General features: G+C 41.5%; 3 protein-coding genes across 3 annotated transcripts; 2 read left to right on the forward strand and 1 right to left on the reverse strand.

The window, feature by feature from the left end:
• The first annotated feature begins 965 nt into the window (after positions 1 to 965).
• On the forward strand, positions 966 to 4084 carry LOC306748195 (C-type isolectin Sp-CL4-like). The gene is made up of 6 exons (XM_079231330.1): positions 966 to 1000; positions 1131 to 1246; positions 1333 to 1466; positions 1987 to 2115; positions 2443 to 2557; positions 3848 to 4084. Exons 2-6 carry the CDS (start codon positions 1177 to 1179, stop codon positions 3913 to 3915), a joined length of 516 nt encoding a protein of 171 aa, XP_079087456.1. The 5' UTR covers positions 966 to 1000; positions 1131 to 1176; the 3' UTR covers positions 3916 to 4084.
• A 7736-nt stretch (positions 4085 to 11820) lies between these two features.
• LOC306747439 (ZP domain-containing protein-like) lies at positions 11821 to 13072 on the reverse strand (the record flags this gene model as incomplete). Its single annotated transcript, XM_079230499.1, has 3 exons — positions 11821 to 12225; positions 12327 to 12511; positions 13036 to 13072. 3 exons carry the CDS (start codon positions 13070 to 13072, stop codon positions 11821 to 11823), a joined length of 627 nt encoding a protein of 208 aa, XP_079086625.1.
• An 8391-nt stretch (positions 13073 to 21463) lies between these two features.
• Positions 21464 to 24601, forward strand: LOC306748194 (C-type isolectin Sp-CL4-like). Its single transcript, XM_079231329.1, has 6 exons — positions 21464 to 21492; positions 21623 to 21738; positions 21825 to 21958; positions 22460 to 22588; positions 22917 to 23031; positions 24323 to 24601. Exons 2-6 carry the CDS (start codon positions 21669 to 21671, stop codon positions 24388 to 24390), a joined length of 516 nt encoding a protein of 171 aa, XP_079087455.1. The 5' UTR covers positions 21464 to 21492; positions 21623 to 21668; the 3' UTR covers positions 24391 to 24601.
• The last annotated feature ends 1000 nt before the right edge of the window (positions 24602 to 25601 follow it).

The following is a 25601-nucleotide window of genomic DNA, read 5'->3' on the forward strand; positions in this document are numbered from 1 at the left end:
CTAATACTGTCTGCACACTTCAGTCCTCTGAATATTTGTGCTTTCATTGGTGGCATTAACTTACATTGAAGCTCATATGATGGACTAATTCAAGCCTGCGTTCCTGTTTGGTGGTGCGGACATGTGATCCAAACCCACTACGGACGACCACCATGTTATGAGCTAAGAGGTTTTTGTCTTTTGTCTTGCCCCGTGGATGTTTGATCACATTCATCTTCCACGCAAGGAAGTTTCCCTTCGTTTTGGGGTGCTGATCATGAATACATTAATATTATTAGAGCAAACACAAACTGTAGACAGGAACGTACTGAACCCTAAAAAGTCAAGTTGTATCCCTAATATTGAATGATGGACATTGTGTAAAGATCTTTGACCCCACAATGCAATTCATACAAGGACACACACTCACCAACCTGCTGTCAGTTCCATCAAAGTTCAAGTTGAATTATCACTTGAAACATAGAAATACATTCTTTCAAATAATATGTGTGACTTTCTCTGATGGAAACTGATAGAATTGGATGCAAACAAACCCCAGTAGTTAGTGAATGTGGCCCCTGGAGTACAGCAATAGAACCCCTGCATCCTGCATCAAGATGAGCTATAATGATAAGAACTATAATGAGGGGTGGGCTGTGGGGACCATAGTGTCCAGCTGGTGAATATATTTTGCAAAATATGGACTTTGAGAACTCTTTTAGTGAGTCCTATACAGGCCGTTCCACATATCAATATTTAGAAAACATTCATAGAGCTGCAACTCATGAACCGGCCAACACTCAACCTAGTATTGAAGAAGTGCTTTGTTTGTTCATGGATGCTTCATATTATAATGTTGTAACTGAATAGAGGTGGATCCTACTTCTGGGATGACGTGGAAGTTAAACAGGCATGTTATTGAAGTAGTTCATGTTTTAACATTCAGACCCTCAGGCATGGCTGTGAAAGGTATTTAAACAGACCTTCAGTATGAGATGCAACGAGGGAGAAGACACTTGTGGTGAGTCCTCTTTGTCTCTTGGTGGAGGTTTTAGAGAACAGAAATAACTTTAATCTGATCTGTGGGTTAGAAAACTGGTAATAACTGAAGTGTCTTGTTGTAATGGGGTTGAACGGTGTGGCATTTCCAGGTGATATTCCAGTTGTAGAGTTCTGAGAGTCAGTGAATCCTGAGCCATGCGTCCTGTTGTGGTGACTGCCGTCCTTCTTCTGGTGGTGCTGATGTCCATGTCAGCCTCTGCAGCATGTAAGAACCAAACTGTCACTAAATAACTTTCTACACAGACACCAGGAACACTAAACTAACAGCACTTCTTTTTTTCTGTGAAACAGGGAATCCTGGAGAAATGTGTCAGACCAAATATCCGGCCACACCATGTAGAATTGATGCTAACTGGGTCCAGTTCGGTAATGACCGCTGTGTGAAGGTGTTCCCCGACGCACATGTGCCCAATGAAAAAGCGAGGGTAATAAAAACAAACACACACCAGACTACAGACAGTACATTTGACCTCTTCCTGTTCACACAGTCTCATCACTTCATTAGAAGAAGTGAGGAAAGAGGAGGAAACTGTATTTATAGAAAGGAGAAGTCCATTTACTCTCAAGTATTTTCAAGTGTTTTAATAAAGCAGGTACAGCTATGGAGGGTCATTTTCCCAGAGCAAAAATTGACACATGAATTTTTATACTTTTGGCATTTTGAAAAAAATAGAAAATCTTCATCATAATGAATCCCAAACAAATGTCATTACAAGCTTGAATTCAAACATTTAAATTGAAATGGGAAACAGGAAAATTAAATGATGAGAAAAATGAGCAGTCAAAGTGAATTGAAGTCATCTTTATATTGTTGAGGGTGATCTTGTGAATTCTCCTCAGAGCAGAAGGGAACTGAACAGCCTTCATGACTTCAGGTCAGGAGAAGAAAGTTCAAATCAGGGAATGAGGATGAAGAATAATCCTCATTATCTCTTTTGATTACAGAAACACTGTAAGATCTCCCGTAATGGAGATCTGGTATCAATCCACAGCCTTATTGAGCTGTGTCAACTGGAATGTGCCATGTACAGGGCTTCGACTACAAAATATCAATACTGGATCGGAATGCATCGGGTAAGAAGTGAATGTTTCTGTTCAGTTTGTGCCTCTAATGTGTTTACAATGAAATCACAGAGGTAAACATGTGTTATTGAATTATGTTACTACTCTCATGAATTGTCCACCAAAATGAAATGGAAACATCCTACTGAGCTGAATACTACTTACTGTGTACTTCTACCTCAGAGTACCATGTTGTAGTACTGCATTAACCTGCTGACACATGTTAATGTTATGTTGCAGATTCAGATTTGACTCCTACAATGTAATAATTACAATATGAATATGAATATAGTACAGTGGTCATCCTCAGGTCATCCATTGTTTGTTTTTTGTTTTCAGTCAAGCAAAGGATTTGTTTGGACCGATGGGACTAAACACGACTACTCCCATTGGTATCGTGGCCAACCGGACAACTCTTGGGGGAATGAGTATTGCGTTGAGATGAACTACCGGGGTAAGTAAACTAAAGACTCAGGAGGAGAGATTATAACTTAATAGAGATGAACGTACACTTCTGAAACTCAAGAAAAGACACTTTCATGACCCCTGGTGGATGATTATTAAAGTAGCTCAAGAAAACAGTCCAGATGAGCATGAAGGAAGGTGCTGCATTTAAACCTCACTGAACCTCTTCATGTCACACTGATTTAAAATACTGTGTCAGATTGGGAAGTCCATCCTGTATACACCTCTCTGACACCAGAGTATGTAATGTCTGTATGTCTGCAACAAAGCAGGGGTCACTAATAGGAGGACCGTGGTCCGGATCCGGTCCTAGACGCGTTGTATCTGAACCCTGAACCCAGAGATCATTGATTATTACATTTTGATGAAGAGCTTCTATTTAAACTTGTCCAGCCTTCAGGGCACTCGTTCAGCGGTCCAAGAAACACACCACCAACTACATGCATGTAAATCATCTCACGTGACGCTACTCAGAAAACCAAATATGTATTCTGATCAACTTCCTGCCTCGTGATGTCTCATATGTTCAGAGACCGAGATGATTATTAAAAGCAGCAATGTGAAGCTCAACTACGAGACAAAGCACAGAACCTTTGATCAAACGTACCCACTCACATCTGAGATGAAGTACAGGAAATAAACCTGAGAGCTCAATATGATCAGAATGCTAACATTCATTTACTGTCCAATAATGATGTAAACAGAGAGGACTAGAGCTGAAACAAGTGGTTTAATAACCACAGATGAAGTCCCTTTTTAGAATATGAGATCAATTTAATATGTTTGAAGTGAATTCAGTAAAATTCATTTTTCTATAATGAATTACTTTATTTTAAGTCACTATTTTCAAAATCATTCTGTTCTTTCACTCTTTCATTCAATCATAAATACATCCCATATTTTACTTGAAACAAGATCATTTTTATTTTATGATTCATCTAATTCAATTTGAAAACTAACGATCAATATTGTTGAGATATTATTTAATTGAACTTCATTTGATTTGACAGTCAGTTGTTGACTTCATACAGACGTTAACTCAACTGTTTCACACAATGCATGAATATATTCAGAGTCCTGGGTTTCCTCAACATGAAGAGAGGGTTTAAGTGAAGGACGAGGCATATCAGGAGCATACATTATTATAGTATAATGCAGTAAGTACACACATTCATAGCAAGTTCACACTGTGTAAAGACAACATGACAATAAGACACTTCAGTACCACCAACCCTGAAATCTCATTAATCACATGACTGTCCTGTTTTCTGTTTTACAGGCTGGGGACTCTGGAACGATGCAGCATGTCATTGGTGGAAGCCCTATGTGTGTCAAGTGAGACTCTAGTAGTTCAGAGTGAAACTCTCGTAGTTCAGAGTGAGACTCTAGTAGTTCAGAGTGAGACTCTAGTAGTTCAGAGTGAACATGAAGAGCTGCAGTTGGACTCGTCTTCATCAACTGTAACCACTGCAAGCTTTCACATTTACTGCAATAAATATCCAGCATCATAAAGACATGTTGATGGTTCCTGTGTCTTCTGTTTGTATTCAGCTGTATGACAGTTGATCCATCTGTCTTCATGTCATGGCATCAGTAGAAAACACAGCTTCATCATATCACTCATCAAGACAGGCTGAAGGCTGAGAAACCAGAGGGAACCAAACACTGATGAATCAGGACAACATAAAGCAGGATAATCATGAAAAACATACAGAAGATATAGTTTGTAATAATATTTTGTGACGTATACAGGAGCCCTGTGTCTGATTGCTTCATGTTAATAACCACATTTTGGTAGTTTCAGGTTATCTTAAATGTTCTAGTTTTCATATTGAAACCAATGAGATAATCTGACTTGAAATGATGGTTTGAGATATTTCATAATGTAACATTTTATCTATAAAAATATTCATATGAAACCATCTCAAAAGGAAACTTTGCGATCGAAGTGGTCACAACTCATAGACATGAAAAAGCTAAATTCTCCCCATCATTTTAAGATGGTGAAGACTTGATTGTGTAGTCTCTTTGGCTTTCTGCACACGGTCAGTCTGTGAGGGAAACAATTCATTGCGTAGGAAACACATCAATGCACCTCAAAGGTTTCTGAATCTTTCATGAATGTTCTGCATGAATGAGACCTAACATGTCATCAGATCGTCATCATGTCCTTATAAACTCAAAGCTCCTTTTTCTCCTTTTCCGACAATGAGAGAAGTGTGTTTTTTCAAAACTAAAACGGTGCCATCTCCTCATCCACAAGGTCGATTTAATTCATTTCATTCCCCACACATTAAAGTGGAACAGGAGGACCCAGAGCCCCCACACATTAAAGTGGAACAGGAGGACCCAGAGCCCCCACACATTAAAGTGGAACAGGAGGAACCAGAGCCCCCACACATTAAAGAGGAACTCTGGACCAGTCATCAGGAGGGAGAGCAGCTTCAAGGGCTGGAGGAGGCTGGTAACAAGTTCTCATTCACTCCTGTAATGACAACAGTGAAACCATTTTGTTGTTCCGTTTGTAGTAAAACATTTTCACAAAAGACAAACCTGAACTCTCACATGCTTGTCCACACAGCAGTGAAACCATTGAATTGTTCCGTGTGTACTCAAACTTTTTCAAAGAAGAGAAACCTGACCGTCACATGACTGTCCACACAGGAGTGAAAGCATTTAGTTATCCTCTACTTATCTCATCTCTTTGATATTTTGGGATTCTGTCCTTTGTTTTAGGACGTGAATATGTTACCTTTTGTTGACCGAACTTTCTCTTTGATTTACTACTATTGTAATAGTTGTAATAAAACAGTAACCTGTTCTAATGGTTTTCATGGTGGCTCTCAAACAGTTAAAAAGTTGAGCCAATGTTTTCACCAAAATGATTTCAGTTCAATGTTGTACTTCCATATTTGCCCCAGTGTTTGTAGCTAAGCTGCAGCAGCTTATGTTGGTGTCTGCAGGTCTGAGGTTGTGGGTCTGTGCAGGAGGTCAGAGAGGTGTGAAGGGGTTCAGGGTTGTGAAGGGCTTTGTCGGTGATGAGGAGGATCTTAAACTGGATTCTTTGCCCTCATATTACCCCACTAGAGAGCTCATAGTACCACATTACCCCAATAGAGAGCTCATTGTACTTCTTTCCATGACCCCCGCTACCCTTCTCGTTCCTTTTCCAATTCATCCCCTCATCCCTTCCTCCCCCGACTCCTTTCCACTTCCTAAGTCTCCCCCTTTGTTCCGTCTCCCAACAAATCATTTGAAGGTCACATCTACCAGCTGGTCTTACTTAGTGAAATGATGTTAAAGTCATTAGGAAAATGCTTGCTGCATCATGTGGACATCTTAACCAGAGTCTTGAACCAATAATGGACAGACTGTTATATGTTTATTATTCACACAACCAGTTCAAGAGCAGCATGTCTCATGTTCAGCAACATTAAAAGCAGCGATGTGAAGCGTCACCACGAGACAAAGCACACATTTTTAGAGCCAACGGACCGACTCACATCTGAAGTTAGGACACAGAAAATAAACCCAAGAGCCCAATATGATCAGAACCCTAACACATGATTAATTTGATCAGAACCCTAACCCATGAACTAAACTAACTGACCAACAATGACATTAACAGAGAGAACAAATGAGCTGAAACAAGTGGTAATAACCAGATAAAGTTGTTTAATAACCAGATATAGTCCCTGCACACACATTTCTCTTTTTAGATGCAAGAATGTAATATCTTGGCTCTTTTGATTGACATCGCTTGACACCCGAATAAACTGAATTTAAAGCTGCGGGACCATCCATCCATCTAAAATTAAGTACTTTATTTTCACATTTCACCGAGTCACATTTTTCAAAAGCTTTCCGTTTTAAATCCAGCCTTTATTTTACTTGAAATAAGAGAAGATAATGTGATTATTATTAGAGTATGTATTATTTATAAGTAATCCAGTTCAATTGGAAATCTGTAACAATAAATATTATTTCGATGTTATTCAATTGAACTTTCTTTATTTAATTTTACTGTCAGTTGTTGACTACTTAATACAACTGTTGGCTACTTCAATACACATGGCACAAAATCATAGAGCACAAATTTGACATTATTGTGATGTTCCGGACCTTTGCATGAGGAAATTCTCTCGAACTGGACCTCGCAGAATTGTAGTTGAATACCTCCTTTTAATCCTCAGGATCTCTAATTCCACCAAATTGAGATTGATAGCACTGTTAGCCAAACGCTCGCTACGATGATTGGCCCACGCAGAGAATCTGACTGAAATGGACCCAGAAATGCTGTTCTGCGCATTACAGGAAGTTAGTCGCCAGTTAGCACAGTTAGCAATGCGGATACGGCGCTTAAACATTGCGATCGTTTTTCTTCCACGACATTAAGTAATATTTTCCAAAAATCGCTTGGACATTTTTTGTGATGCATGTCTGTGTTGGGTTATGTTTGGATGATGCTTTGTTGGAGAAGACATTGAAGGATATCTTGTGAATCTGCAGGTTGTCTTCTTTATAGAAAGCTGTTCCGCTCGTCTCTAGCATGAAGCTGACAACAGCACGAGCCACAAAGCTGCCGCGCAGTCGGACTTTTTACCAGCTATTCATATTCATATAATGAATCATTCATAACTTTGGTGTTTGAGTTGTGTTTGGAGCATGTACACACGGCGTACATATTCTTGTAGTCCAGGCTCTGCTGTTTAATATGGTGTGCAACATCATGATATTCGTTCATTATATTCTTTCGTGATTATTCCATAATACGTCCAATGTTTCACACAAGTCCACAGAAGTGAACCGTGACGGCGTGGGTTCACAGATCAAGACGACACGCAGTGGTTTCTTTAACTCAAAGTTCTGTATTCAGATTCTTCTTAACAAAAGGAAAACTTAACTCCAACAAAAAGTCATTAAACAAAACAAACATAAGTACTTCATTTTTTCTCCTGGTTCATTGTCTTTAACGTGATCTATGAACTATCTTTCTTCTCCTGCGCTCCTGTCCTTTGTTCACCCTCACACCAGCTCTTCCCAGGGTACTCAGTCTCATCCCTTTCAGCTGGGCAGCAGCCTTGGCCCGGGTGCACTGCTGACTGGGAATTATAGTTTATTCCCCAGATGCCATGATGGATTGTAGTCCCTGCTGCAACCACTGGGAGGGGATGAACCTCCCATTGATGACACTACCTCTTATGACATCACAGAACATTGAATTGTCTTCACCAAATTATTCAGAATTGACTTTAAAAAAAAAGAAAGATTTTTATTATAATTAAACTACAACTTTATTCTTTGAACTTATCCCCTCATCCTTTCCTCCCTCGACTCCTTTCTGTGGTGGACATTTCTCACAAGTGCTTTATTCTTAAATGTCTAGTACTGAGTTCAGCACTACACATTTAGTCTGATCGGCACTATCCGATTGGGACAATAACTGGTGTCTCTCTTTATTTTTTGGGTTGCTTTCCTTTTGTTTCCTTCTCTGTGCCTCTCACTCTTGCCGCAGACAAACAGCATCTTCCAGACAGGCATCAAGGCTTTTCTGGTGGGAAGGAGGAGGACACTGTGAGGAGGAGCAGGGGGGACATTTCAATAATAATTGTTGATGTATAAAACTCATGTTGAACTTTTGTTCTGGGTCAGACCTCTGTGGTGTCGAGCTCTGTCCATTCAATTGAATTATTCCAAGTTGCGGTGAGACAAACGTAAAGCAGAAGGGGAGCATGGGCCCCTATAGTCTTAAACAGTCGACAGGGTGAGGGTACAGATCGCAGGAAACAGGTCGTTGAGATGTGCAGAACAGATTAGATCCTTTAGTAATCAGGCGGCTGAGAAGCTGACCTACCGGATCCTCTCAGGGGTCAGGGGGCCATGAATTAGACTTTTAGGTTGAGGGTTCTGCCGGGTCACAGGAACGTTTGTTCCCAGGACCAGGAAGATTTGATTCTCTTTACAGGGTAAAAACGATGGGTGTGTGTTTTATTTCCTTAATATAATCTTTAATATATAATCTAGTGATGCTCCGGGTCGACGAGAACGGGTCTGAGTGAGACCGTGATCCACCTCGCATAAGAGTACGGTATACTGGGGAGACACTCTTGACATATAATCAATGCTTGGCAAGTGTTAAATATGAATTTAGAAAAATTAAACTATGGTGTCTTTTAATAACTTTTGTATTAAAGTGATGATAAAAAGTTGATTTGTACCATGTGCATGTGTGAGGACTGAGAGGATGAGCGGAAACGAGGCTGATAAGACTGCAGGGTAAAAAAGGAGAAGTAACACAGGAAAGAGCGGAGGTTCAAGAACGCCCAGGGCTTCAGCCCCTCAGATTAAGGGATGTCCGAGTTGAAATTTGGAACAGAATAATAAGTTTAGGGGAGTTGCGTTCGAGCGAGTTAGGTGATCAGAGGTAGCGATACTTTGGTGTAGTTGAATCCTTAAGTTTTCTCCGTACTTTCAGTAGAGCCTCCGTTCTCCTGTCCTCTCAGTTTTCTTCTAAGTACTTACGAGGTTGCATTTGTAACTTGTACATCCTTTTTCTATCTTTGGTGAAATAAATATTGATTGATATCAAAGTTTAAATCAAAGTCATCGCGTTCGTAGCACATTTCTTTGATTTCCTCAATTCCTGGTACCGAGCCATCAGAGAGCCAGAGGCGGAGCTCCACGTCGACCCGCAACGAGGGGAGTCTGAGGTTCATCCATCACGCCTACACTCACTGATAAAGATACAGGACACACTTACATCACAGCCACATATGTGTTGTAATGAACTAGAGAGAGTTACGGTGACTGGTTGACCTCTGACCTCTGACTGTCCGCTGGACACCGCTGGGTGTCTACGGGTAGAGAGCGGGTTTAATACGTATTAAATCCCCTTGTAAGAGTTTGTCATAAATGTATTAATTGTTGGTAGTTTGATAACAGCTGATCGAAGCCACAGTGCGTGTTGTGCAGTGAGGCTCTGGCTAACAGCTGTCTGAAGACTCTTATTTGCGCCGCCACCTGAACACCAAGCATGCCAGTGCAAGTCAGAAGCCCCTTACATTTTTTAGATCCAAATTGGAAGAGTTACAAAACAGCTAAAAACAATTGCAGTCTCATTCACGTGAGTCTCTCACTTTCTCCCTCTCTATCTCTCTTGCTGCGCTGCATGTGAACATCCTCATATGGACTCCTCCTTTTTTATTTATATCTGTTTCTGAGCCTATGCATGTGCCACTCTTTGTTCTTTACGTGGCTTATTGTGTTTAAGTAAATAAATGTGAAATGCAATCTGCTTCAGCCTGTGCGCGTGTCCTCGCCATCCAGGGAGCAGTGCGACTGAGCTGTGCGTTTGAGCTGCGCGACTCCGCGCAAGGCGCTTAAAGTTAAGAATATTTCAACTTGTAAGCGCGCCGAAAAAACGCTAGAAAAACGCGTCGCGCGGCATTTAAAGACCGGGAGAAGAAATCGACCGGGAGCCGTACCATAGGAAAACAATGGTTTTGCTAGCGACGCTTTTTTGAGAGTCGCGTCTGGTGTGAACGGCCCTTAATGCTCTTTAAAAGTGACGCCTTGTGTCACTGAAATGTATACAGCGGACTAAATCTATCTATAATGAGCAAACAGCTCTCGCATTGGTCCGATTTTATGCGGCTATAAATAGGCTCTGTTGCGTTTTTTTTAAGGTGTGGGGGATTGGGGGTGCGTGAACCCGGTCGGGATGTAGAAGGGGGTGCGTGGCCTAAAAAGTTTAGGAACCGCTGTACTACACAAAGACAGCAGCTTGCTGTTGTCAAGTGCGCCTGCTGCCTGACTCCGCTGTTTTGGGTGAATGACGTCACGTGCGACCTGGAGGTGTGACCTGGAGGCTAAAGCCCCGGGTGTTTTAGCCTAGGCACGCCACTGATGCGCTCTCTCCTCATGAACCCCCAGGCCTGGACAGTCAGGCCTGGAGAGTCAGGCCTTTTGTCAAACTCTATATACTCCATATAGAGTTTTTAAATTACAAAAAACAGGGCTTCCTCCTCATCATCATCATCATCATGAATCTCACACTCTCCGAATTTAAAAACATTATTAACCGCATGCATTACTATGTTCGTTTTAAAATAATCATTACACAACTTTAAGATATATTGCCTGTATAAAACATATTAAAACATTTTACTCACCATCATGTATCGTTAGAGTGAGAGACATTGTTGATATATGAAGAAACAGGGCCTCCAACAAATACAAACAGATTTCTATGGTACTTGGTCAGCTTTATCGATCGGTCTGCCACAGAGAAAGAGGACTAGTAGCTGCGGTTCAGTTCAATATATGTTACTCTCAAGACACTCCCCGAACATTTTCACACAAAGGATTCCTGTCATGCAACTCATCAACAATGCCCACAGGGCATAGTCCACTCAAAAAATTACCGCAGGAAATGACAACCATGTTAATACATGAACAAAAAACCCTTTATTTCAACAACTGGTCACTGCTAGAAATCAAAGATGGATACCCAACCCAAAGGCCACACCCCTTTTTCATCCATTTCACAGGACATATTCGGAATATGCCGAAAAGTCATAAGCAGCCTTATAATGATAATAGAACACTATTCTAGGTCGTAAATACCCAAAAAAATGTAAGGATTTATTTTGTTGAAAAAACAGAAAATTTGCATATTTAAAAAAAAATGTGTACGAGCTTAAAATGATAATAGAACACTACTATAGGACATAAATACCCAAAAAAAATTCAGAAAAAAAAAAAATAATTTGCATATTTTTTAAAAATGTGCACGCGTGCACGAGGGTGTTACGCGCATAAGTATACATTATATACTACTGACAAGGTCATATTACTGTAACACCCGGTTAATTGTTTGTGTGTGTGTGTGTGTGTGTCTCCTGATTGTGTCATTCCCTTCACCTGCCCTCAGCCACTCACATGGGTGTCCCCTGATTGTCATTCCCTTCACCTGTGTTTCCCCTCTCCTATATATACTCCCCCACCTTCCCTTGTCTCCTGTCGGATTATCTTTGTTCCTGTGTGTTCATGTGTTCCATGTTATGTGCCACCTTTTTCTAGTTTTGTTTTCAGACACTTCATTTCCATCTATGACTCCACCGTCTACAAATTCATCATCTGTCATCCACACCTTACGGGGAAGTTAGTGACAAACCTCTCACAGGAAAGAAAACCACCACTCTTTACAAATACTGTCATGTCCTCTATTGCCACTAGGTGGTGTCCTCATGCCTACCCGTTCTCAATGATGGAGTAGGTTTGCTGGTAGTTTTTGTTGTCATATGGTGTAGCTCTGCAGGACTCCACAAACAGCACGGTGTTGTTGATGGAGGACGTGGCCTCTATCTGCATGTAGATCCGGTTCCCTAATTCATACACCAGCGGGTATGAATTTGGATCCACCATGGTTTGGTACTGGTTATTGGGATAGAACTCAAACTGGTAGGTGAACGTGCCGAAGCCCCGGTCCCACACTGTGACCTTTTTCCTGTGTGCTGTGAAGCCCAGCGTCACGTTTCCATGTTTGTGGTACTTGCAGTAGAACTGCACCTCCAGCAGGTGTTTCCTGGTGATCACGTCGGTTGCGTTGTCAAACGTGGTGATTTCATTCTTGAACCTCAGGTTGTCATCGTCTTCCTGCAGAGGAAAAGGTTATGTAGTCAGTCCTCATACTGCCAGATAAAGGCAACGCCGATAACCGAGAGAAGAGCACAGCCGGTAACAAAACCCTGCGTTACCTCGATCTCAGTGCCACAACTGTTGAGGGGGATGACAGCGAAGATGTGAGTGCTGTTGGACTGCAGCCTGCAGGCGATGTTGGTGTCGTCGTTGAGCCGCAAATGGTCCTCATGGAGTCCAGAGAATGAAGCTTTCTCAACATGTACGGTCATTGTGGACTCGGTGCAGATCACATTGGAATTAACTAGAGGAAGAGATTGTTCAAAATACACATTAAACCAATGGTATGCCACTTATTTACAGGTGGCAGTTATGCCATCAAGAAATTCAGCAAACACTGGGAAGAAGAAGACTGTAAGCTAGTGAACCTTGATGTAAACAATTCAGGATTTTAAATATTTCAAACATATCCATCCATCCATTATCAGCTGCTTATCCGGGGTCGGGCCGACCCAGGCTTCCCTCACACCCGCAACACTTTCCAGCTCATTCTGGGGGACCCCGAGACGTTCCAAGGCCAGCCGGGAGATATAATCCCTCCAGCGTGTCCTTGGTCTTCCCCGGGGTCTCCTACCAGTTGGACGTGCCTGAAAAACCTCTAATGGGAGGCATCCAGGAGGCATCCTGACTTTTATAGAAGTACATGTCTTGCAGACATATTTATTCAATATATTTGGCCCTTTAACTCCGTATTTAGCATTTAGTAATTGGTGAAAATATACACCATTACAGCCGTAGTTATAAAATAAAACATTAAAGTAGACTCACTTTGCTTCTTTCGGACTTCTACCAGAACACACCTCATCTCGGACTGATAGATGCCAGACCTGAGGAGCATTGATGAACACTGATTGAATTCCTGTTTCAGTTAGGCTGATATGACTGTTGCATTATTACTGCTGTTGTTGTCTCCGAGCTACGATCAAACTGATAAAAGTGAGTTTGTTAGGTAGGTAACTTTAACCAGCGTTAGCAGAGATAACAGTGCAAACTAAAAGGCTTGTGCAACAATGTCATATTTTGCACCTTTAAGATAAGACTTCATGTTGATGTTTGATCTCTTGTGTTCATGAATGAAATATATTTCATTTCAAGATTTGAGATTAAGTTTGAAAATCCAGAGTCTATCAGGTATTGGGTTTTCTAACTTTTAATGCACATTTCCTTCTCAAATTTTTAATGACATGTGAATTATTTAAATTATTTATGTTCTTAATTGGTTGAATCATTCTTAATTGTTCTTAACCTCTACCTTGTTGCTAAAGAAAAAAACACCAAACAGAGAAGTGTTACTTACTGTGAAGACGTTGTGTTGAGTGTCCGACGGAAAAATATGAAAGTAAAAAGGTCTAACTATTATAACCATATAATCATTTTCTTTTTCTATATAACCATTTGTGTGTATATATATATATATATATATATACTGTTTGGTTTTAGTTTGTGATTAGACCACATAAAATTCATAGGACACTATAAATTGCTATGTTATATACTCTTTTTGAATGAGATGTGTTAAATGTTCTCTCCTTTGTTGTTGGCAGTATTACCAAATAAGGTAGTGAAACCTCCTCTGTCCAACTCTGGTGACAGGATGACTTATGTATTCTGGTGTATAAAAGAGGGGGTAGGAATGCATGTTTTTGGGGGGTGCCTGGCAATTCTGTGCAGGAGTAGACAAGAGAGAAGAGGTGTTCACTCACCAGCTCTAAAAACTTAACCCTTTATCTTAGTTACTTGTGACTTTTAAACTGTTTGATTGAATTTAATTTTGTGTATGTAAGATAAACTTTGAATAAAAACTCGGCCTAACCATTCGTAAGGGACTGAAACCAAACCAAAGGTTCTGGTTCTTTAAAACAATTTAAACCCTCTTTCCCAGTTCATCCACCGTGAGATACAGAAGTGACGACTGAATCTACCAAAGAGACTATAGGTAAGTGTCTTTGGGTGAAGACTTTTGCAGTGTTTGTCATAATGATGAGATGGTGTCAAACTAGGTAGAGAGAAGGTATAGACGATATACGTACTCGCTTGATTAGGGTTGGGAGTTACAGCCTACCGCAGGGGACCTAGAGCGCAAGCTGTAAAACACCCTCGACAAAACCTATAACTTATTTTGAAAATAACACAAAAACCAAACAATTTAGCAGGGGGTGAGATAAAAGACTGAAGGCGTTATGCCAATATCGGATGAGGATTGTTATTTCCTCCGGGATCACTAGGATAATTAGCCGACGGAGTGCCACCGAGTTAGGTGCGAGGTCTTGCCTTTCCTACTCTCCCCCCTAACCCTCCTCTTTCCCTGGCAAGACCACCATTCACGCTACAGTTGTTGTGATGGTGATGCTGTGTGGTAGCGGTTACAGCAGACCTGAAAGAGTGTGTTACAAAGTCAAATCATGGCACATACACACACACACACATTCCCTCATAAGGAGCCCAAAGCTTACCCGGTCATCGATTCAACAGCAAAGCAAACCGAGAAAAAATCTCCCAGGTCATCTTCGATAGGCGTCCAGCTGATGACGAACTCCCCATGTGTGTTCCTTTGCTTGGTGATATTCAGTGGGCCACTGATGATACTATCATGTATTCTGTGTGAAAACAAAAGAAGGAAACCAGAGATGTATTGACTCCATATGGCTGCTGTTATCTTACGCGCCTCGAGGCAACACTGATCACGTTGGGTCTCACTCACGTTGCGTGTGACGTTTGTGCTTTGACTGTGATCTCCACTTCTTTGTTGACCTCTGCTTGGATCCGGGCTCCATTTAAAGGTGTTGGGTACACAAACTTTGGCAAGTAGAGTCCCTCCTCACACAAGGGAGCAGGTGGGTCCACTGGAGTTAAAAATAGAAGATTACTTTACATTCCAAAGTGCAATAAGTAAATAATACTTAAAACTGACACTTTGCTGCTGACTGTGGATCAAAAAAGTGTCACTCATTTTCATCAAAGACTAATTTTCCGGTTGGCTATGGCTGTTCATGAAAAGTTGATGTTTTAAAGAGACATGTTTTTAACAGGACAGACGCATTCATTGTAGGAAACGAATTTGACAGGCAATGGTTTGCTGAATAAATAAAATGTAGAAAATCTAAAGCTAGTTTCTAGTCAAACTTTTCTCAGGGACTTTAAGATCACTTAAACAATGGCTTCTGTCGTGTGTAACATCTCACTACATTGTTGCCAGAGCTGCAACATGAAGGAAAGTCTCATCACAGTGAAGGCACTGCAGCAACAGTTTTTTGTTTAGTTTTTGTGGATTGACTCATAGAAAATGTTGTCACACAACAAAAATAACTCACCAAGAAAGGAGAATTGCAATGGCAATTTACTGAGGGGAGGAGTGTTGGCATGCAGGGGGGTGCTAGAGTACGGTGAGGTTGTTGTTGGTGCTGCGGTGGTTGTTGTTGGTGCTGCGGTTGTTGGTGCTGCGGTGGTTGTTGTTGGTGCTGTGTTGGTGGTTGTCGGTGCTGCGGTGGTGGTTGTTGGTGGTGCTACAGTTGTTGTTGGTGCTACGGTTGTTGGTGGTGCTATGGTGGTTGTTGTTGGTGCTGCGGTGGTTGTTGTTGGTGCTGCGGTTCTTGGTCCTGTGGTGGTGGTTGTTGGTGCTACGGTTGTTGTTGGTGCTACGGTTGTTGGTGGTGCTATGGTGGTTGTTGTTGGTGCTGCGGTGGTTGGTGCTGCGGTGGTTGTTGTTGGTGCTGTGTTGGTGGTTGTTGGTGCTGCGGTTCTTGGTCCTGCGGTGGTGGTTGTTGGTGCTACGGTGGTTGTTGTTGGTGCTGCGGTTCTTGGTCCTGCGGTGGTGGTTGTTGGTGCTGCGATGGTGGTTGTTGGTGCTGCGGTAGTTGTTGGGTGTGATGTGGTGTTTTTTTGTGCGGCAGTTGTGATGGGCCACCACGAAGTAATGTACCACCGGGATGTTGTAGTTGGGGCAGTTGTAGTGCTCCAACCGGGCCAAACTGTGGCTTCTCTTCTATGCCTCATAACCAGTGGGGCCCTGGCAGATTGGGATCCATCAGTGTAGGCCAGAGTGATGGGCCTTTGCAGGAAGTCCTCCACCATCAACTCAAATAAAAAAAACACTGGGGTCTGCTGTGGAGTTTTGGTAGTGTAGTGTGCAAGAGCCCTGAGAATGTGAACATTTTAAGGTTAAGTGAGGTATTACAATGTATTAGGAAATAGATATTTCAACTAACCTGATCTAAGGCAAAGCCTGGAGGTGGGTGACACGAGCCACACTCCAAATTTAAGATATTTCCATTTCCGCATTGAACTTTGTCGCCATCAGGATCAAAGGACATCAGCTTGTATGACCGTGGGCAGTTCTGGGGAACTCTTGAGTAGACACATTAACATGAGTTAGTAACAATCTACTATGCAAAGAGTTTTACACAAAATGATCTAATCAGACACAAACATGCACGTCTGGATAGCTAGACAAATGCAAGAAGTAATATAAAACCAGTGACATGCTGGTAGAGGTCTAGTTTCATAACATGTTCCATATGGAATAAAAAAATGTTAAATCATAATTTAAATAGCAGAATATAATATCATTTTATTTTGGCTCTTCCCAACAGGAAAATGTTGTAAAAACTAAATGCCATGCTAACTGCAGGGGACTTACCTGAGGAAAGGTAGAATGGCGATGTCTGGCGATGTTGACTTCATACAGACGTTAACACAACTGTTTCACACAATACATGAATATATTCAGCAAGTTCACACTGTGTAAAGACAACATGACAATAAGACACTTCAGTACCACCAACCCTGAAATCCCATTAATCACATGACTGTCCTGTTTTCTGTTTGTGTTTCTGTTTGTGTTAGTGGGGGCACTGGAACGATGAGAAGTGTCATAGCAAGAGGCCCTTTGTGTGTCAAGTGAGACTAGTAGTTCAGAGTGACACTCTAGTAGTTCAGAGTGAGACTGTCAGCAAAGCAGTTTAAGCCTTAGCAGATTAAAGTACACAGAGAGTGGACGTTGTGCTTGATTGTCATGGACTTCAACAAATCCAATCTTTAGTTTGACAAGCTGGGCGGATTGTTTGACGTGCAGCGCCATCGAGGTGGCTTGGACGTCTGGTCAGTGGCCCAGCGTGACCATTATTATGCGCTGTGATTGGTCAGTGTGTCAATAGGGCGGAGCTCAGTTTTTTGCGTGTTTTGGCGTGGAGTGGCGTCTGCTGTATGAACGCGCCGTGTATTGAGTGTCTGACAGTAACTCCTGGGACACTTTCTAGGGCGCATGCCGCGGCCGGTGTGCGCACCTCTTAACAGCTGTTATGCTGTGTTTACACTGAGCGAAGGACGCGACGCATCAAGAGTTGAAATTTCCCAACTCATAGTTGTGTCAGCCAATCAGCGTTGAGAAGCTCCGCCCGTCACCACCGCCGTCTTGCCTTCTTGTTGCTGCTCCGCCAGAAGTAGCGCTGGTAGCGGCTTCATTCAGACAATGTTGTGGGACTACGGATAATATTATGAACCCAGACACCATAGAGTTTGATGTTCCCACGTATGTGGAGTTTACACAACAAGTATAAAGCAGAACTAGTGGTTATTTCCATGGTGGATGAAGGAATCGGTATCCGTTTTACGGAGATAAGCCAGACGCAGTTCCTGGAGGAGTTGGTGAAATTCACCGAGCTGTGTGCGGCTACGGATGATGTTATGAACCCAAACACGAGGGCGTTTGGTGTTCTGACATGTTTGGGACTTCCACAACAAGTATAAAGCAGAACTAGTGGTTATTTATTCCATAGTCGATACCGGAAATGAAAGCTCTTTTTCACGGAGAGACCCGACAGCGATAAGCCACGCCCCCCTTGTGGCGGCGCGATTTGTCTTTGTGGCGTTTGGTGTGAACACCCTCGTTTCACTCGCGCGACCAAACTGAAGCGGTAAGAGCGGTGTGAACACGGCATTAGAGTCGAACTCTTCTGACGGTGATCTCCGGTATAGAGTTGTGATGTTCGCAGTAAGAGCTACGCCACCTGGGTGTGCTGCTGGTGAGGGACAGTACGAGTGAGAGGCAGACGAGCCGATAGCGTGAGGGGATGGTCTTCCTGTCTGAACTTACGCCAGAGCTTCATGTGTTTTCATGTGTAGAGACGGCATTGAAGGCGTAGGGAGGAAATGCACGGCCCGCCACTGAGTTATACAGCACGAACGACAATATCTCAAGAACTGACATCGGGCATAAGAGAAACCATTTCCGCTCTGCTCGAAGCAGGAGTGTTAGAACAGACTAGTAGTCCGTGTAATACTCTTTTATAGTCGTTTAAAAACCAAAATGTCCATGGTAATATGTCAAATATATAATAATACAACACACATACAAATTCAGTAACTTCAGCCTTTTTTAAACACTCAACAGCTTTCATGCACACACATGAAATAAAAAAGTCCAACTACTGAGAAGCAGTTTCAAAAAGACTAAACTTATGTAACTTTAGCTGAGAATACTCACTCACTGAGTCTATGACCAATGATGCACGATGGAAACATTCAGTGTCTCCAGAAGCAGCTTTAACCACAAACTCAAAATAAATTAACTAAAAAGTGCAATTAAAAAAAGATTCAAGTTTACAACATTAACTGACAAGAGTCTCAGAGTCTGGAGTTGCGAGTACATTAATGCAGAGTCAGTGCACATGGATGTGAGTAACAAGCATTTCCTCCGGGCGGCGTGAATGACGCGAATGGCGCAACTTGAAAAAGTTTGCCTCATTCAGGAGAATATTATCAACCAAGACGCAAGGATGATGTTCTGACATGTTTGGGACTTCCACAACAAGTACAAAGCAGAAATAGTGGTTATTTCTTCCATGGTGGATGTTTCCATGGCGATAAGCCCCTCCTCCCCTCCGCAGATCACAAATGGACGGTGAGGAAAACTCACGGAAGTAAAGCGAGGTGTGAACGCAGCATTAAGGACTGTGAATAGACGGAACTCCCCTTCAAAATAAAACATCCGCTTCAAAATAAAAGCAGAGGACTTTTTCTTACAATTTTTTTCCTCCCAGGCATGGATCTGCGACCCACTGAAAACAGGTCTGCAACCCACTTATGGGTCACCACCCATCAGTTGAGAATCACTGCTCTAATGTATTTAATATTTTACCATCCATACACACATTTACTTATAATGTCTGCACACTGAATATTTGTGCTTTCATTGGTGGCATTAACTTACATTGAAGCTCATATGATGCACTAATTCAAGCCTGCGTTCCTGTTTGGTGGTGCGGACACGTGATCCAAACCCACTACGGACGACCACCATGTTATGAGCTAAGAGGGTTTCGTCTTCTCACATATTTCTGTGAGATCAGGCTCTTTCTTTCTGTCCTGTTTCACCACCGTGTTTCTCTAAAGACTGTCTGCTCTGCCAACATCAATAAAAAAGACCTGAAGTCAACCGGTTCCTCCCTGTGCTCTGGCAATGCCGCGTGGATGTTTGATCACATTCATCTTCCACGCAAGGAAGTTACCCTTCGTTTTGTGAGGCGGATCATGAATACATTAATATTATTAGAGCGATCACAAACTGCAGACAGGAACCTGCTGACTTATGGGAAGTCAACATGTCTGTCATTGTCTGTACAGTGATGGTCAGCTGATGTCAGCTTGACATCACATGGACTGCTGAGTGGCACCAGTTGCTCATCATTGTTGGCAGTTGGATGGTAAAAAAAGAAGAATAAAACCTTCTTATTAAACACAGCAGCACCGTGTTGTACTTTACTCATTAGAATAGACAGTTGATCTTTCTGTTTGCTTTTATCATTAAACTAGTTTTCTGCAGGACTACTCCTCACCCTGAAGGGCTTTCACAGCAAACAGAGATCTACATGATGAACTTGAATCATCCTTAGATGAAGAAATGAATACTAATAATGGGCGTTCAGCAGTTTGAAACAGTATCAGCTCCTCTGAACACGACTCTTTGTCCTCTACCTGCATGGGGTTGGAGGGTGGAGTCAGCTGGTCCGCTCACCTGGACTGACTCTGGGATCTTTCTGTCTCCTGACTTTCACCTTTTGGGCTTTTAGCTTTATTTATTGGTCAGTTGACTAAAACAAACCCAGACCACATGTGGGGTCTCTCCATGCGGTCCAATCTTGAGCCAGGTTGTGACTGACAGATATATTTTAAATGTATTTAATATTTTACCATCCATACAGACATTTGCTAATAATGTCTGCACACTTCAGTCCTCTGAATATTTGTGCTTTCATTGGTGGCATTAACTTACATTGAAGCTCATATGATGGACTAATTCAAGCCTGCGTTCCTGTTTGGTGGTGCGGACACGTGATCCAAACCCACTACGGACGACCACCATGTTATGAGCTAAGAGGTTTTTGTCAACCGGTTCCTCCCTGAGCTCTGGCAATGCCCAGTGGATGTTTGATCACATTCATCTTCCACGCAAGGAAGTTACCCTTCGTTTTGGGGTGCTGATCATGAATACATTAATATTATTAGAGCGATCACAAACTGTAGACAGGAATGTACTGAACCCTAAAAAGTCAAGTTTTAACCCTAATATTGAATAATGGACATTGTGTAAAGATCTTTGACCCCACAATGCAATTCATACAAGGACACACACACTCACCAACCTGCTGTCAGTTCCATCAAAGTTCAAGTTGAATTATCACTTGAAACATAGAAATACATTCTTTCAAATAATATGTGTGACTTTCTCTGAGGGAAACTGATAGAATTGGATGCAAACAAACCCCAGTAGTTAGTGAATGTGGCCCCTGGAGTACAGCAATAGAACCCCTGCATCCTGCATCAAGATGAGCTATAATGATAAGAACTATAATGAGGGTGGGCTGTGGGGACCATAGTGTCCAGCTGGTGAATATATTTTGCAAAATATGGACTTTGAGAACTCTTTTAGTGAGTCCTATACAGGCCGTTCCACATATCAACATTTAGAAAACATTCATAGAGCTGCAACTCATGAACTGGCCAACACTCAACCTAGTATTGAAGAAGTGCTTTGTTTGTTCATGGATGCTTCGTATTATAATGTTGTAACTGAATAGAGGTGGATCCTACTTCTGGGATGACGTGGAAGTTAAACAGGCGTGTTATTGAAGTAGTTCATGTTTTAACATTCAGACCCTCAGGCATGGCTGTGAAAGGTATTTAAACAGACCTTCAGTATGAGATGCAACGAGGGAGAAGACACTTGAGGTGAGTCCTCTTTGTCTCTTGGTGGAGGTTTTAGAGAACAGAAATAACTTTAATCTGATCTGTGGGTTAGAAAACTGGTAATAACTGAAGTGTCTTGTTGTAATGGGGTTGAACGGTGTGGCATTTCCAGGTGATATTCCAGTTGTAGAGTTCTGAGAGTCAGTGAATCCTGAGCCATGCCTCCTGTTGTGGTGACTGCCGTCCTTCTTCTGGTGGTGCTGATGTCCATGTCAGCCTCTGCAGAATGTAAGAACCAAACTGTCACTAAATCACTTTCTACACAGACACCAGGAACACTAAACTAACAGCACTTCTTTTTTTCTGTGAAACAGGGAATCCTGGAGAAATGTGTCGGACCAAATATCCGGCCAAACCATGTAGAATTGATGCTAACTGGGTCCAGTTCGGTAATGACCGCTGTGTGAAGGTGTTCCACAAGTCACATTTGACCAATGAAAGAGCGAGGGTAATAAAAACAAACACACACCAGACTACAGACAGTACATTTGACCTCTTCCTGTTCACACAGTCTCATCACTTGCTGTGGAAGCTGTATTTATAGAAAGGAGAAGTCCATTTACTCTCAAGTATAATCAAGTGTTTTAATAAAGCAGGTACAGCTATGGAGGGTCATTTACCCAGAGCAAAAATTGACAAATGAATTTTTATACTTTTGGCATTTTGAAAATAATAGAAAATCTTCATCATAATGAATCCCAAAAAAAATGTCATTACAAGCTTGAATTCAAACATTTAAATTGAAATGGGAAACAGGAAAATTAAATGATGAGAAAAATGAGCAGTCAAAATGAATTGAAGTCATCTTTATATTGTTGAGGGTGATCTTGTGAATTCTCCTCAGAGCAGAAGGGAACTGAACAGCCTTCATGACTTCAGGTCAGGAGAAGAAAGTTCAAATCAGGGAATGAGGATGAAGAATAATCCTCATTATCTCTTTTGATTACAGAAACACTGTAAGATCTCCCGTAATGGAGAGCTGATATCAATCCACAGCCTTGCTGAGCTGTGTCAACTGGAATGTGCCATGTACAGGGCTACGACTACAAGACTTCAATACTGGATCGGAATGCATCGGGTAAGAAGTGAATGTTTCTGTTCAGTTTGTGCCTCTAATGTGTTTACAATGAAATCACAGAGGTAAACATGTGTTATTGAATTATGTTACTACTCTCATGAATTGTCCACCAAAATAAAATAGAGACATCCAAACTGAGCTGAATACTACTTACTGTGTACTTCTACCTCAGAGTACCATGTTGTAGTACTGCATTAACCTGCTGACACATGTTAATGTTATGTTGCAGATTCAGATTTGACTCCTACAATGTAATAATTACAATATGAATATGAATATAGTACAGTGGTCATCCTCAGGTCATCCATTGTTTGTTTTTTGTTTTCAGTCAAGCAAAGGATTTGTTTGGACCGATGGGACTAAACACGACTACTCCCATTGGTATCGTGGCCAACCGGACAACTCTTGGGCGAATGAGTATTGCGTTGAGATGAACTACGGGGGTAAGTGAACTAAAGACTCAGGAGGAGAGGTTATAACTTAATAGAGATGAACGTAGACTTCTGAACCTCAAGAAAAGACACTTTCATGACCCCTGGTGGATGATTATTAAAGTAGCTCAAGAAAACAGTCCAGATGAGCATGAAGGAAGGTGCTGCATTTAAACCTCACTGAACCTCTTCATGTCACACTGATTTAAAATACTGTGTCAGATTGGGAAGTCCATCCTGTATACACCTCTCTGACACCGGAGTATGTAATGTCTGTATGTCTGCAACAAAGCAGGGGTCACTAATAGGAGGACCGTGGTCCGGATCCGGTCCTAGACGCGTTGTGTCTGAACCCTGAACCCAGAGATCATTGATTATTACATTTTGATGAAGAGCTTCTATTTCAGCTTGTCCAGCCTTCAGGGCACTCGTTCAGCGGTCCAAGAAACACACCACCAACTACATGCATGTAAATCATCTCACGTGACGCTACTCAGAAAACCAAATATGTATTCTGATCAACTTCCTGCCTCGTGACGTCTCATATGTTCAGAGACCGAGATGATTATTAAAAGCAGCAATGTGAAGCTCCACTACGAGACAAAGCACAGAACCTTTGATCAAACGTACCCACTCACATCTGAGATGAAGTACAGGAAATAAACCTGAGAGCTCAATATGATCAGAATGCTAACACATTCATTTACTGTCCAATAATGATGTAAACAGAGAGGAATAGAGCTGAAACAAGTGGTTTAATAACCACAGATAAAGTCCCTTTTTAGAATATGAGATCAATATAATGTGTTTTCAGTGAATTCAGTAAAATTCATTTTTCTATGATGAATTACTTTATTTTAAGTCACTATTTTCAAAATCATTCTGTTCTTTCACTCTTTCATTCATTCATAAATACATCCCATATTTTACTTGAAACAAGATCATTTTATTTTATGATTCATCTAATTCAATTTGAAAACTGACTATCAATATTGTTGAGATATTATTTAATTGAACTTCATTTGATTTGACAGTCAGTTGTTGACTTCATACAGACGTTAACACAACTGTTTCACACAATACATGAATATATTCAGAGTCCTGGGTTTCCTCAACATGAAGAGAGGGTTTAAGTGAAGGACGAGGCATATCAGGAGCATACATTAATATAGTATAATGCAGTAAGTACACACATTCATAGCAAGTTCACACTGTGTAAAGACAACATGACAATAAGACATTTCAGTACCACCAACCCTGAAATCTCATTAATCACATGACTGTCCTGTTTTCTGTTTTACAGGCTGGGGACTCTGGAACGATGCATCATGTTATTGGTGGAAGCCCTTTGTGTGTCAAGTGAGACTCTAGTAGTTCAGAGTGAGACTCTAGTAGTTCAGAGTGAGACTCTAGTAGTTCAGAGTGAGACTCTAGTAGTTCAGAGTGAGACTCTAGTAGTTCAGAGTGAGACTCTAGTAGTTCAGAGTGAACATGAAGAGCTGCAGTTGGACTCGTCTTCATCAACTGTAACCACTGCAAGCTTTCACATTTACTGCAATAAATATCCAGCATCATAAAGACATGTTGATGGTTCCTGTGTCTTCTGTTTGTATTCAGCTGTATGACAGTTGATCCATCTGTCTTCATGTCATGGCATCAGTAGAAAACACAGCTTCATCATATCACTCATCAAGACAGACTGAAGGCTGAGAAACCAGAGGGAACCAAACACTGATGAATCAGGACAACATAAAGCAGGATAATCATGAAAAACATACAGAAGATATAGTTTGTAATAATATTTTGTGACGTATACAGGAGCCCTGTGTCTGATTGCTTCATGTTAATAACCACATTTTGGTAGTTTCAGGTTATCTTAAATGTTCTAGTTTTCATATTGAAACCAATGAGATAATCTGACTTGAAATGATGGTTTGAGATATTTCATAATGTAACATTTTATCTATAAAAATATTCATATGAAACCATCTCAAAAGGAAACTTTGCGATCGAAGTGGTCACAACTCATAGACATGAAAAAGCTAAATTCTCCCCATCATTTTAAGATGGTAAAGACTTGATTGTGTAGTCTCTTTGGCTTTCTGCACACGGTCAGTCTGTGAGGGAAACAATTCATTGCGTAGGAAACACATCAATGCACCTCAAAGGTTTCTGAATCTTTCATGAATGTTCTGCATGAATGAGACCTAACATGTCATCAGATCGTCATCATGTCCTTATAAACTCAAAGCTCCTTTTTCTCCTTTTCCGACAATGAGAGAAGTGTGTTTTTTCAACACTAAAACGGTGCCATCTCCTCATCCACAAGGTCGATTTAATTCATTTCAATTGCTAAAATATCGCCCACTCTCAGTGTACTTTAATCTGCAAAGGCCTTAATCCTTAATGTTTCTGAGTACATATAATTCACCAGGCTGAACACCCACGTGCCGTCCTCTTTGTTGACCTTTTTTTACGTCGCCATACTTCTACTGGCTAGCCCGTGTTTAATGGCACAGTGCAATGCATTATGGGTAATTCCCTTGGGCCAAGTCTGCATCTAATGCTGATTTACGGAAAGG

The sequence above is a fragment of the Taurulus bubalis genome (assembly GCF_910589615.1).
Source record: "Taurulus bubalis genome assembly, chromosome: 15".
Lineage (NCBI taxonomy): Eukaryota > Metazoa > Chordata > Actinopteri > Perciformes > Cottidae > Taurulus > Taurulus bubalis.